This window comes from Octopus sinensis, linkage group LG14 (genome assembly GCF_006345805.1).
Source record: "Octopus sinensis linkage group LG14, ASM634580v1, whole genome shotgun sequence".
NCBI lineage: Eukaryota > Metazoa > Mollusca > Cephalopoda > Octopoda > Octopodidae > Octopus > Octopus sinensis.
Window position 1 is genome coordinate 35782852 of NC_043010.1, and position 14779 is coordinate 35797630.

Genomic DNA, 14779 nt, shown 5'->3' on the forward strand with positions numbered 1-14779 from the left:
ATGCTTTTCAATGCTTTTCATTCAGACTATCTCTAACGGTTTCTACCAATCCGCTCTCCTAATCCACTCTCTTGCTATGTAACAACAGTAACAACAGACAACGAGGATGCTTCTACCCAGTCGCTCATTTCAGCGAGAAATAGCAGCCAAATTTCCTTCGAATAAATTGCATTCTACTAACCGAGAGAGAGTGCATTAGATATTCTTGTTCAAAATTCAAAACAAACCGAAGCAACAAAACAAAAAAACAACAACAAAAAACAAAACAAAACAAAAAAAAAACACAACCCCTTCACCACCCCCTCCAAAACCTCTACTAAACTTGAAATAAAGTCGAGAGTATCTTTGTAGGCCTATTTGATTAGAACAGACCTAGGTCTAAACAACATTACCCATCACCACCACCACAACAACAAGAGCAACAACAACCAACCCTAATGGCAAATAAAAGTCGTAGCAATAGCAATTGCAAAATCTCGTCTATAAACGATAACGAAAAGAGCCTTAACTGGTCCCTCAATATCCTAGAAATAACAGTGAAATCTCCTTGAAATTATCCCCTACTGGTTAAAACAAAATCACATGCACTATACGTTAAGAAATGGTATGGTCATGGCTTTGGTATGGTCATAGCTGGAATGATTTTGATGGTGGGCCCACTCAGGACAGACTTGGGACTACAGAACGCCAACAATCACAACAAATATATAAAACAATATCAACAACATCAACAACAACGGTTGAAACAGCAGCAGCAACAGCAGCGGCAACAACACCAACAATAACAGCAATAATAACGTCAACAGTGGATGATTTCTGGGATGGGCCGAGCAGCGATTTCGGATTCCGATTTTCCTTGGTTTTTGTCGTTTTTCTTTGGTGGTTCAACAATTACAAATGGGACCCTTCGTTGAGTTCATCGACTCTTCTGACTGCCCGATATTCTCAGCATACTCAATGGTGACTGGTTGAAATTTGAAAAGCTAAAAGAAGATATAATAATAATAATAATAATAATAATAATAATAATAATAATAATAATAATAATAATAATGATCATCATTGAGAAAGAAAGCAAACTATGCTGGATCATAGGTATAGCATGCCCAGCTGACAATAAGGTATGGGATAAGGAAGAAAAAAATGTCGATAGATATGACAGGTTAGCTTGGGAGGTTAAGCAGTTGTGGTCGATGAAATAGGTGGTAGTGGTACCATTAATTGTCGGGGACCTGGGAACAGTAACTAAAAATCTTGAGAAGTACATGGAACAAATAGGGGCTGCAATAAGGGTGGAGCACTTGCAGAAAACGGCACTGCTTGGAACCGCTCGAATACTCCTGAAGGTGCTCGAAAAAATAGGGGGTGTTACCTTAGTTCACTGGTAGTGAACAGCTGACACCTTAGTACATCTCCAGCGTTAGAAGCTGTGCAAAGGCAATAATAATAATAATAATAATAATAATAATAATGATAGTTTCAAATTTTGGCTCAAGCCCAGCAATTTTGGGGGAAGGGTGAGTCGATTACATCAATCCAAGTGATCAACTGGTACTTATTTTATCAACGCCGAAAGGATGTACAGATGACAGGTAAAAGCGGCAGACGAAATACTGCTAAGCATTTCGCCCGGGTGCTAACGATTCTGTTAGTTCACCGTCTTAATAATAGTAACAATCCGTTCTAATGAAAGCACAAGGCTAGAAATTTGGTGGGGAGGGGACTAATCGATTACATCGACCCCGGTGTTTGGACCCCAGTGTTTCACTGGTACTTAATTTATCGACCTAGAAAAGATGACAGGCAAAGTGGACCTCGGCGGAATTTGAACTCAGAACATAGCTAACGATTCTGCCAGTTCGCCGCCTTAATAATAATAATAATAATAATAATAATAATAATAATAATAATAATATAATAATAATAATAATAATAAGAAGAAGAAGAAGAAGAAGAAGAAGGAAAAGAAAAAGAAGAAGGAGAATAATAAGAATAGAAAGAAGAGGAAAAGGAAGAAAAGGAAGAAGAATAGGAAAAAGAATAAAAATAATAATGATGATAATAACAATAATAATAATAACAATAATAATAATAATAATAATAAGAAGAAGAAGAAGAAGGAGAATAAGAAGTAGAGGAAGAATAGGAAGAAGAAAAGGAAGAAAAATGGGAATAATAATAATAATAATAATAATAATAATAATAATAACAGGAAGAAGAATAGGAGGAAGAATATGAAGAAGAAGAATATGAAGAAGAAGAAGAATATGAAGAAGAAGAAGAAGAAGAAGAAGAAGAAGAAGAAGAAGAAAATGATGATGATGATGATGGTGGTGGCGGTGGTCGTAAAAGAATGGTTGAATTATAAACGAATAGCAGAATAAGAGACATAAATATTAATCAAGGTGTTTTCACACTTTAACAATAGACACATTCGACTTAATAGATTTAGGCTGGAGGGATGTTTGTTAGATTTGAGGAAAGTATGGATTAGTTACTTTATTCTGACCAAGCCCCCACCCCACCCCACCCCACCCCACCCCATCCCACCACACTTAATAAGAAAAAATGTAGCATCTGATTCGGTTGAGAGATGGTTAGAATTAGAGGGTTTGGTGGTTCGTGATTTAGCTTTGGGTTATTGTTCTGTTAGATTCAAGTATTCTGTTAGGATTAAGGATTAACCGCTTTCTATTTTTTTTTTTCCGAACGAGGAGATTTGGCGCAGCTGTTTGGAAGCTGGTAATTTGGCAAGGCTGATTGGACATCGTGTTTGTTTTGGTGACAGCACTTTTTCGTACCGGAGGCAAACACACACTTACACACACACACACACACACACACACACACATTTCAGATTGTTCTCAATGTAAAATGAAATACGTAATCTCAAAACATGCATGCATGCGCGCGCAGAAATATACATATAGGCAGGAAGTGAGTGAGAGAAAAAGAATGAAAGAGAGAGAAAGAGAGAGAGAGAGAGAGAGTGAGAGAGAGAGAGAGAGAGAGAGAGAGAGAGAGAGAGAGAGAGAGAGAAGTGAGGCAGAGAACGCAAGAAGCTTTCAAGAGTCTCATGTCAAACAAGTCAGCGTCGAATCAATGATACCAAATATGTGGTGTCAAAACAGCTCCCTTCTCGTTTAAAATGTAGAAAGCAGATAAGGGTTTGGTTAGATTCAGTTTAGGAATTGTTAGAATTCGATATTCTGGTGGTTTGTAGGTTAGTTTTAGGTCGTTCTTGAAAATTTTTTATTGTTAGGGAATGTTTATTAGCGATTAGAAGAGCAGTGAGGTAGTTGGTTGTTGTGAAGAGACAGGATAAATATTGTCAGTTTACTGAAGTAGCCTTGCTTCTATAACCTCTCGACTCGTAATTGCCAGGAACACGACGCACAAATAGTGGCATCGCTTTTTCTATAATCCATTATTCTTTTATTCTTTTATTTGTTTCAGTCATCTGACTGCGGCCATGCTGGAGCACCGCCTTTAGTGTCGAAGAAGTCGACCACGGGACTTATCCTTTGTAAGCCTAGTACTTATTCTATATCGGTCTCTTTTGCCGAACCGCTAAGTTCCGGGGATGTAAACACACCGACATCGGTTGTCAAGCGATGGTGGTGGTGGTGCAACACAGGCACACAAACGCACAAACACACACACACACACACACACACACACACACACACACACACACACACACACACAAATATACACACATGCACACCCTCACACAAACACACAAACACATACACACACACAAACACACAAACACATACATACGTATACAGACATATATACGACGAGCTTCTTTCAGTTTCCGCCTACCAGATCCCTCTATAAGGCTTTGGTTGGCCCGAAGACACTTGCTCAAGGTGTCACGCAGTGGGACTGAACCTGGAACCATGTACTTGGGAAGCAAGCTTCTTACCACACAACCACGCCTGCGCCTTTTATTATTTTTTTCTACCGATTTCAGTCTTTGGACTGCGGTTATACAAGGGCACTGCTTTTAAAATATTTAGTCGATTCTTTCCAGAATTTTCCATTGTATTTTGTTTGGCATCTATTCTGTTGATCACGTAAGGAACGTAAGGCAAAGTCAGTTTTGGTGAAAAAAGATATCACTCGGAACTAAATATTTCAGAATTGATGCAATTCTTAATGTATCGTTTCATCCCTAACCAGTATAGAGCTCTCTCTTCCTACCCCCACTCTCTCTCCAGTCTATGATAGTGCAAGACATAGACATCAGCCTCAGCAGCAGCAGCAGCAACAGAGCGATATCAACAACGGCATCATCATCGTCGTCATCACCAGCAGCAGCAGCAATCGCAGCAACTCAACGCTGCTTTCCAGATTAGCAATGAAAAGTTGAAATCAATTATTATTGGTGAGTCACAGAAGAAACAAGTCCAGTTGGAGGATGAAAATTCTGGAAATCGTGGATTCGTTCACCTACTTGGGTTGTAGCATCGCCAATAATGGATAAGGCGGCGATCTGGTAGAAACGTTAGCACGCCGGGCGAGCCGTATTTCGTCTGCCGTTACGTTCTAAGTTCAAATTCCGCCGAGGTCGACTTTGCCTTTCATCCTTTCGGGGTCGATTAAATAAGTACCAGTTACGCACTGGGGTCGATATAATCGACTTAATCCGTTTGTCTGTCCTTGTTTGTCCCCCCTGTGTTTAGCCCCTTGTGGGTAGTAAAGAAATATAAATAATGGATATTCGGAAAGTGATGTGGAGAGAAGACTTAGCAAAGTTGCAGCTGTCTTCTAGCACCCGAAGCCTTTATGGTCTTAGCACTTCATTAAACAAGGCAACAAAAACTCCGTCTGTATACATCCATTGTAATGTTGACAATACTTGTGAGACAAGGAAAAAGGCCAGCAGAATCTTTAGAACTAAGATGTCCACTATAGACGTTGCCGTAGGACCATACAAATAATTTCTTAACCTAGCTACGTCATGAATAAAGAAGTCATGGGAAAAGCAAACTGTGCAACTTACGGCTTACCACCAGCGTAAGACGAGCGAAGATGCCGGACCATGTGTTACGCGTACTCACGAAGAGATGAATGATAGCCTCTCTTGAGTGGAAGTTAAAGAATACACGTGGGAAGCAAAAGCGAACTTGCGAAGATCTGGTGGAGAACGTTAGAGGAGGACCTGGCAAATACAACCATGGTCTCGGAGCATGCTCAAGACAGGTCTTGCAACTGTGCCGTATGGATATCTCTCGTCTTCCGATTCTCCTTATGAAGGATCGGGAGGAACTCGGATTATATGTGGTAGAATCATTAAACTTATGTACTTAAGCCCTTCAATCTCTATGGAACGTAGGCCATCGACGACTTTTTTCCTCTGTTCTCGACTCTGGGCTGTATTTTTCTCTCTCAGGTCATGTTCGCTTTGAATTGCCATTGATATTTCTGGAACTTTGTTTTATACTAGGTAGGAGCATTGACCCTACAAAAATCCATTTTTATTCCCGTCCAGTATGAAAAGATATGTCTTGCGCTCCACCGACACAACTCTGAGCGTCATCAAAACACACAAGCCACCATACCACAACAAGAACTGAAGCTTGTGGCGGAGAGTCGCGGAAAAAATGCTTTGCGATATTTATTCCGGCTGTATGTGCTCTGAGTTCAAATCCCATTGAGCCAGTTTCATCTTTCATTCTTTCGGGATCGATAAATACAGTTCCAGTCCAGAACAGGAGAGTGGATTGGCAGAATCGGTAGAGCATCGGTTGGAACACCTGGTGGTATCACTTCCTGCTTCTTGTATTCTGAATTGTGACGAGTCTAGACACGCCCTCTTGAGAAATGTTAGTGCAAGTACCCAAGTATTTCTTCATGGTATCACACCAGCTGGCAGGAGGGCGAAAGGGAGTGCGCGCGCGCGAGAGAGAGAGAGAGAGAGAGAGAGAGACTCTGAGAAGACTAAACCGTAAAAAATTACTAATATTATAAATTAGATAAAAAAGCTGATTTTATGTGATTTATTTTATGGGCTGTAGGGACGTATACTCGTAAAGGGCTAAAATCTGGTTCAGAAATATCCGCATGGAGAGAAAGCTAGTCCCTATTGAAACTAACTTCTCCGGATTTTCTTTTTTTAAAAGATGAAGTCAACAATTAACAAAACTACTACTGTAGTAGTAGTAGTAGTAGCAGCAGCAGCAGCATTACAGCCACAGAAACATATCAATAACAACGACAACAGCTACTACTAAAACTACTACTACTACTACTACTACTACTACTACTACTACTACTACTTGTAGCAGCATTACAACCACAGCAAACATCAATAACAACGATGACGACAACAGCTACTACTACTACTACTACTACTACTACTACTACTACTACTACCTCAGCGACAACAATGACAACAACAACAACTAAAGATACCCAAACCTCACATTGTTAATCAGAGCAATGGCGGCGCGATGGTGATAGTAAAGGGGGGTGGTGGTAATGGCGGTGGTGGTGGTGGTGGTGGTGGTCGAACGTTCAACATGCACATTTACGTATTTTGTCGTCTTTTACTTTGAATGGAGGTGAGTCGTTCAATTCTGCTTTGGTTATCTCTTCTGGAATGGTTAAGTTCGGGTAATATTGCGACATCTGTAAATAGAGAAAGCAACCGTAATTAAGAAGCGGTGACAACCACCATTAACAACTACAACAACAACAACAACAACAGCAGCAACAGCAACAAGAACAAGAACAACAACAGCAACAGCAGCAGCAGCAACAAGAACAAGAACAAGAACAACAACAACAACAACAACAACACGACAATTCAACAAGAGCAAGAACAGCAACAGCAGCAGCAACAACAACAACAACAACAGCAACAACAACAACAACACGACAATTCAACAAGAGCAAGAACAGCAACAGCAGCAGCAGCAGCGGCGGCAGCAGCAGCAGCGGCAGCAGCAGCAGCCGCAGCTGTTCAAGAATTTGGACCTAGAGATCTCCATTTCCAGCGACTTGGAGGGCCACCTCCCAGTGGTGTCGGGCGTCAACGAAGAGCCCTCGACTACAACAAGACGACCAAAGTTTTTTTTTTTCCAAGGTCTGGGGTCTTCCGCCCCTAAGCCCTAGACCATCACCTAATCACCCTTACCAGTCCTGTTGCTTAACAACAACAATAACAGCGGCAGCAGCAGTGCTGTCATTAACAGCAACGTGCCAACGTAGGAGCCTTTAGGTTAAGAAGCGAGGAAGCCACCCTTTCTTCACCCGCATTCAAATGTAAAACTACCGATTGGTAAAGCCACTTGTTCCAGTCACTAGACTCCGGCCATGCTGGAGCACCACCTTTAGTCAAACAAATCGACTCCGGTACTTATTTTCTTTTTAAAGTCTGGAACTCATTCTATCGGTTTCTTTCGCCGAACTACTAAATTGTGGAGACGTAAAGAAACCGGGACTTGGTAACCAACGTTGGTTTGTTTACGCTCCTGTAACTTAGCAGTTCTGTAAAAGAGACCGATAGAAATTGGTACCACACTTTAAAAATTAAATAATGGGGTCAGTTTGTTCGACTAAAGATTCTTCAAGGTTGTGCCCCTGAATGGCCGCAGTCTACTGACTGAAATAACTAAAAGATGAAAGATAAAAGATAGTTCTGAAGGCTGTGCATCTAGTTGCTGTTCAGTTTACTACGAGGGGCGTTCAATAAGTAATGCCTCTGACCCACTTGCCGTTGATTGATCTAGCTGAGATTTTGCATGTGTAATTATTTATATCTCTATAGATTAAGTGGCAAATTACAGCTCCGAACTAATAGTGGTTTCTGATTTACATGTGTTTGAAATGAGTCAAGTGGGAAATGGAGCCTGTTGAGTGTCGAGAAGTGATCCGGTGTTTGTATTTGAAATGACGCACACCACAAGAGACTTTTGATGAAATGAAAATAACTTATGGTGATGATGCCCCATCATATGACCTTGTAAAACGCTGGCATCGTGAATTCAAACATGGTCGGAACTCTGTGGAAACAGCTCCCAGATCTGGTCGCACCCCTTCTGCCATTGATGAGGCATCTGTCCGTCAAGTTGAGGCTGCCATTTTGGAAGATGGACGCATAACTATTCGCCAAATAGCCCATGAGGTCAAGATTCGTACCGGGTCTGTGGAAACTATCATTCATGACCATTTGCATATGCAAAAGGTGTCTGCCAGAGGGATTCCCAGGTTGCTCACACTTTTCCTGAAGCAAGAACGCGTCGAGTGCTCGAGGATGAATTTAGGGATGTGCCAAGAAGATGAGTCAAAATTTTTCAAAAGACTGATTACACAGGATGCGACCTGGGTCCTTCACCATGATCCAGAGACCAAAGCCCAGTCAATGCAGTGGAAGCACCATGACTCACCTCCTCCAAAGAAGGCAAGGGTGCAGCCCTCCGCTGGCAAGGTCATGCTCACAGTCTTCTGGGACCAGGACGGAGTAGTGATGACAGATTTCCTGGCAAAGGGTACCACAATTACAGGAGCCTATCATGCTTCACTTTTGAGGAAATTAAGAGAAGCTATCAAAACAAAGAGGCGGGGCAAGATCAGCAAAGGCATCCTCCTCCTGCAGGACAACGCTCCGGTCCACAACTCGCGTGTCGCCAGATCAGAAGCACAGGCGTGCGGCTATGAACACTTCCCCCATCCCCCTACTCTCCTGACATTGCACCCTCTGATTTTCACCTCTTCCCAGCCATGAAGTTGTTTTTGAAAGGAAAACGTTTCCCAGGTGATGCAGCCTTGATTTCTGAAGTCACGTCGTGGTTGGAGGACCAAGCTGGGGTCTTCTATGAAAACGGTCTCCAGAGCTGTATCAAATGATGGGAGAAATGCGTAACTCTGGGTTGTTCCTATGCTGAAAAAGACTAATACCTGTGCCAAGTTTCGTTGCTCTACTGCTATGGGAAGTGGGTCAGGGGCATTACTTATTGAACGCCCCTCGTATGTATGTAGTATAAAGCGGTGCCGCTTTCTTTATAATAAAGATTTTCTAACATAGGCATAAGACCGGAGGTGGACAGTCGATTGTACTAACCCTAGTACTCGCCAGCGATGCCCAGGAGAAAAAACAAAACAAAAACAAAGTCACCCTTGATAGGATTTGAACTTAAAATGTAAAGGCCCGAAGCTAAATGCTGCAAATTAGTATGCCCGACGCTTCGACGGTTCTCTTAAGGTAGATCGAAGTGTAGCATGACATTCGAACTGGTTTCTTTGTGTTAAGTACCTCAGTTGTTTTGGATTGCCTTCCATAGTTTGAGTTTGCTTAAATCGTAGCGTAACGCTCGAACTTATTGCATTATGTTAACTATTTCGATTATATTTTCAGTTACCTTCCATAGTTTTAGGAGGTTTAAATGTTTAGAGCATAGTCTTATTTCTCGAACACGTTCTATCTTGTTAAGTTTGTCGATGAAGTTTCCGATTGTCTTCCATAGTTTTAGGTTGTTTAAATGCTTAAGACGTAGTGTAACTCAACTCTCTAACTCGTAGTTTCAGTTCGTTTAAATCGAAGGACGGTTGATAAGAAAAATTGTTAAAGAGTTGGAAAAATACTTTGCGGTATTTGTTCTTGTTCTTTATGTTCTGAGCTCAAATCTCACCGCTGTCAACTTGTCTTTTCATCTTATCGGGGTCGATAAAGTATCAATCAAGTACAGGAGTCGATGGTATCAGCTAACTTCTCTCCTCAATTTTTTTGCCTTACTTCTAAATCGGAAAACTTAGCGGTGAGCTAGTGGAAGCGTTAAAACATCTGAAAAATTGCGGTATTTTTCCGGTTCTTTACGTTCTGAGTTCAAGTCTCGCCGAAGTCAACTTTTCCTTTTAACCTTTCGAGAGTCTATAAAATGAAATACCAAACAAATACTGGGCCGATGCTATCAACTAACCCGTTCTCCTCACAGTTGCTGACTTTGTGCCTAAATTAGAAGCAATTAGTTTAAACACGCGATGTTCCCTTACGGGCAGTTAATATAAGGGAGATAATAATAATTTCTTCATAATATTTGGCGGGATTACAAGCTTGAATTTGAAATTTGCAATAAGGTAAAAGATGTATAGAATACACATATCTAATTTTGTTGGTGTTGCTTATTGCAGAGTTCTTAAAATTTCTAGTCAGTGATATCCATGTATAGTACCATTTCATTCTTTTTAGAAGTCGTCAGCATGGTATAACCTGAGATATATTAATTAATCCTTTTTTGAAGTGAAACATTTCTTTTAGATGGAAAATAATTAGTCCGGAAGAAATGCAGACTAAGTTTCTACTTCAAAGAACGTTTAACAATGGAGAGAGAAGGAAGTTCTTCGTGTCTGCATACAGGTTAACTGTATCATGCATTTTGATTATGCTTTTGAATTCTTTTCATAGCTAGGATTGTTTAAAGCATATCACTTGAACATACATTGTGATAAGAACGATCAATAATATTACATAGATATTTTCTTGCAATTTGTATCTTAAACACAAGATCATGAATTTGGGGTAAATAGGTATAATCGATAATATCGATCTTATAATCTGACTGGTGCAATATATTGTCAACTTCGGAAGAATGAAAAGCAAAGTCACACTCAGTGGGACTTGAACTCAGAACGTGACGGTTCCTATAGAAATAATGACTTCTAATGACAGAAATTTTGTTTGGGGTGGGTGTGTGCAGCCGATTCTGTCGAGTCTTAGTGCCTGACTGATACTTTATTTTATTGAAACCGGTAGGATGAAGGGCAAAACTGAACTCGGTTTGAATTTGAATTCAGGAGATAACACGATCGAACTGCCGGCCAATCATATATTTCCAAATTCAAATTAAAAAATTTAAAGTAACAAAGGTGATATAGTGGGTGGGTTGTAGGAAAATCAGAAATGAGTAGTACTTACCAACTGGGGATTGCAAATGTCTGTGATGTGGTATGCCAAACGTTCAAAGACTAGCTGTACGTTTTCACCGGTTTTGGCACTTGTTTCAAAGAACTCAAACGCCATTTCTCTCGCGGCTAACTGAAATGATAATAATAATAATAACAACAACAACACAACAACAACAATAATAATAATGAGTTTAAATGCTTGTCACAAAGGCAGTTTGTGGGGAGGGGATTAAGTCGATTACATCGACCCCAGTGTGTAACAGTGGAATTTGAACTCAGAACGTAGCGGCAGACGAAATACAAACCTTATTCAGGGACCTTTTGAGCGGGATGAAATATTCAACCAGAAGAAAATTCTTACTGGGCCTCACCTGCAAAATCATGCGCTGTTTATCTTGATATAAGATCACCATGTCACGCATATATGGTTGTGATGCATGTGCCTAGCGTACTCTTATCGGACGGATAGTCATGATGGGTATATTGGGCTTCGTATATTTGTACATCAGTGTCACTTTGATGGCATGTGCTGTTCTCTCATTCACTACTACTACTACTACTACTACTACTACTACTACTACTACTACTACTACTACTACTAATAATAATAATAATAATGCTTTCTATTGAAGGCACAAGGCCTGAAATATTGGGGGAGAGAACTAGTCGATTACATCGACCCCAGTGTTTCACTAGTACTTAATTTATCGACTCGAAAGGATGAAAAGTAAAGTTGACCTCGACGGAATTTGAACTCAGAATATAGCGAAGGGCGAAATGCTGCTAAGCATTTTGTCCGGCGTGCTAACGATTCTGCCAGCTCGCTGCCTTAACAACAACAACAACAACAGCAACAACGACGACGACAACAACAACAACAACAACAACAACAACAACAACAATTTCTAACATAGGCACAAACCCATAAATTCGCGATGGCGTGTTAGTTGATTAAATCGACCATAGTATTTGAATAGTACTTTATTTTGTCGATTTAAAAAGAATCTGGTTCGGTGGGATTTCAGATCAGAACGTACAGAACCGGAAAAATAATCGTAATGCCTTTTGTCCGATGCTTTAAGTGTTCTGCCAATCTTCCTATTTTTATTAATTATAATAATAATGATTTTTTTCTTAAGGTACAAGGGCAGACATTAGGTGAAGGAGTGCAGTCAATATGGTTGAACCCCAGTACTTGACCATTCACTAATTTGTAGAAGGAGGAGGAGGAGGAGGAGGAGGAGAAGAAGAAGAAGAAGGAGAAGAAGAAGAAGAAGAAGAAGAAGAAAGAGGAGGAGGAGGAGGAGGAGGAGGAGGAGAAAAAAAAGCGGCCCCCTTTGGTCAGGAATGGCTATGGGATTGCACCAAGCTACATGTCCGGGCAAGGTTGTTTATGGAAGACCAGCAGTCGCCCGTGCATACCAATCTCTCCTCTCCACGCCACCAGTGTTATCCAAGAGAAAGGCAAAGACCGATACAACTTAGCACCAGTGACGTCGCAACTTATTTCTACAGCTGAGTGAACTGGAGCCACGTGAAATAAAGCGTCTTGTTCAAGAACACAACACACGGCCCGGTCCGAGATTCGAACTCTCTCTCTCAATATATATGCGTGTGAAGGCGCATGGCTCAGTGGTTAGAGCGTCAGGCTCACCTGTTGTAAATTTCTCCAATTATTATGTCATTTAGTTTGTTTCTTTCATCAGATACATACCTTTTTGCCCTTGCTGGTAGAAACTTTAATTCGGTCTTTCAGATCAATTTTATTGCCAATCAGTACGATGGGTACTGGTTCCAAGTGATTATGACTGTGTGATATTTCCTACAGAGAGAAAAAGAAAATTGAAATAACAGATTAGATCGATTATTGACTTTTAAAATTGATAGAAGAATACAGTCGACTTAATCATGCTCACTTGTTGAGTGGTACACATTTTATCGGTCTCAGAGAAATGAAAAACAAAGTTGGCAAGACTTCCGCCACTCCCAAAACCACCCGTAAAAAATTTTTTTCGACACAAAACCACCCCCTTTTCGGCTACAGGGAATACAAATCTGCAAAAGAAAAAAAAAAAAAAAAAAAGGAAAAACCCGACATTTCAAAAATTACCTTTCAACCCCCATTTCTTTCATTTTAAACCTTTTTGACAATTTTTCCCCCAAAATATGCGGCAAAATACGGAAATTATAATTCTGAAAAAAAAAGAATGTCCAAAAATCTTTGTAAAATTTTTTTAAAAGAATTTTTCTTTTTTTTTTTTAAATATGCGGAAAAATATGGACATCATGATTCGAACAAAAATTTCAAAACATTTCTGTACTTATGGTTACGATTTTAGGGTTAGGGTTAGGGTTTTAGGGTTATTGTTGGGGAAAAAAGTCAAAATTGAAGAAATTAGGGGGTGGAGGGGAAATTTCACAATGCCGATTTTTGGCAATTTTCCGGAACCTCCGTATCCGAAAAAAAATTACAAAAAATTGGCAAAAAAAAATTACAGAGAAAATGGGGGATTGGTGGGGTGGGCGGAAGTCTTTCCACAAAGTTAACCACCGTGGGACTTGGACTCAATATACAAAGGAACATAACTAAATACTGAAAAGACTTTTGTCCGGCACTCTACCGAATTTTGCCACCTCTACCCTTAATATTACTCTCTAATATGGACACATGACCATACATTTCGTGGGTGGAGAAAGAAAAGGAGAGAAAATTACAGGTGATAATCATATATTCATACTAAACTGTAAACAGACGATAGAATGGAACTTGATTAATGACAGCCAGTGTCACGAACTCAACCTCAAACGGTATTTAAACAATAGACGTATGTATCTGTAAATTCAACAAGAAAGAAAAGGAAAAAAAAACCTTTCCTAGGTCTCTAAAAACTTGGCCATTAGCACACTTTCAAACAGTTGCAGTAAAACTATGTCAGCAATTAGATTACGGAGGTGGAAAGGAAATTATGACATCTCAAAGTATAAATGAAAAGAATTTCTCTTTTATTATATACAAAATTACAGGTTTATATATACGAGTGTGTGCGTGTGTATGTGTATTCTTTTATTTTTTTTACTTGTTTCAGTCATTTGATTGCGGCCAAACCGACCCAAGAACTTATTCTTTGTTAACCTAGTACTTATTCTATTGGTCTCTTTGCTGAACCGCTATGCTATGGGAACGTAAACACACCAGCATCGGTTTCCAAGCGATGGTGGAGCGGGCAAACACAGATACACACACATATATATACACGACGGGCTTCTTTCAGTTTCCATCTACCAAATCCACAAGACTTTGGAAGGTCCGAGGCTATAGGTGCCATGCAGTGTGTGTGAGGGTGTGTGTGTGTATGAGTGTGTGTGTGTATGAGTATGTGTACGCGCATGCATGTATATGTATGCTTTACATAGAGTATGTATCTGAGCGCGTACGGTTTCCTTTGTGTGTAAATTCTCTCTTTCCTTCCTTCTCCCTCTGTCTGTCTGTCTGCCTGCCTCCCCCCCCTTCTCTCTCTCTCTCTATCTATCTATCTATCAATCAATCAATCAAATGTACTGTTCCGTTATTGCTGGGATCAACAAGAAGAGCACTCCAGCTTTTGAGAGATAAATATGATTTAATATACACAGGATTTAAATGCGAGCTACTATTAGTTTTAAGCCTTTGAAAATACAACGGTAGTTTAGTATGCTGCGTATTTCCAAGCAGTCGTTGAAACTCAAAATACAACATAGCTGTTCTTTGTAACCAGGCTATCAGATGTTGCTACCCATCGCTGGTCAAATGACGCCACCACGCTGGCTAAGCGAGCAGGCCAACAGAAGAAAGAGTGAGAGAAAGTTGTGGCCAAAGAGTACAGCA

General features: G+C 40.3%; 1 protein-coding gene across 1 annotated transcript in view; it reads right to left on the reverse strand.

The window, feature by feature from the left end:
* Window positions 1–868: 868 nt before the first annotated feature.
* Window positions 869–14779, reverse strand: part of LOC115219471 (ras-related protein Rab-3C) — an 18800-nt gene continuing 4889 nt past the window's right edge. Inside the window, exons 3-6 of the mRNA XM_036508880.1 lie at window positions 12629–12736; window positions 10925–11044; window positions 6562–6639; window positions 869–983 (exon numbers count right to left, since the gene is read on the reverse strand). Coding sequence (XP_036364773.1) covers window positions 885–983; window positions 6562–6639; window positions 10925–11044; window positions 12629–12736 — 405 coding nt within the window. The 3' untranslated portion in view covers window positions 869–884. The remainder of the gene's footprint in view (window positions 984–6561; window positions 6640–10924; window positions 11045–12628; window positions 12737–14779) is intronic.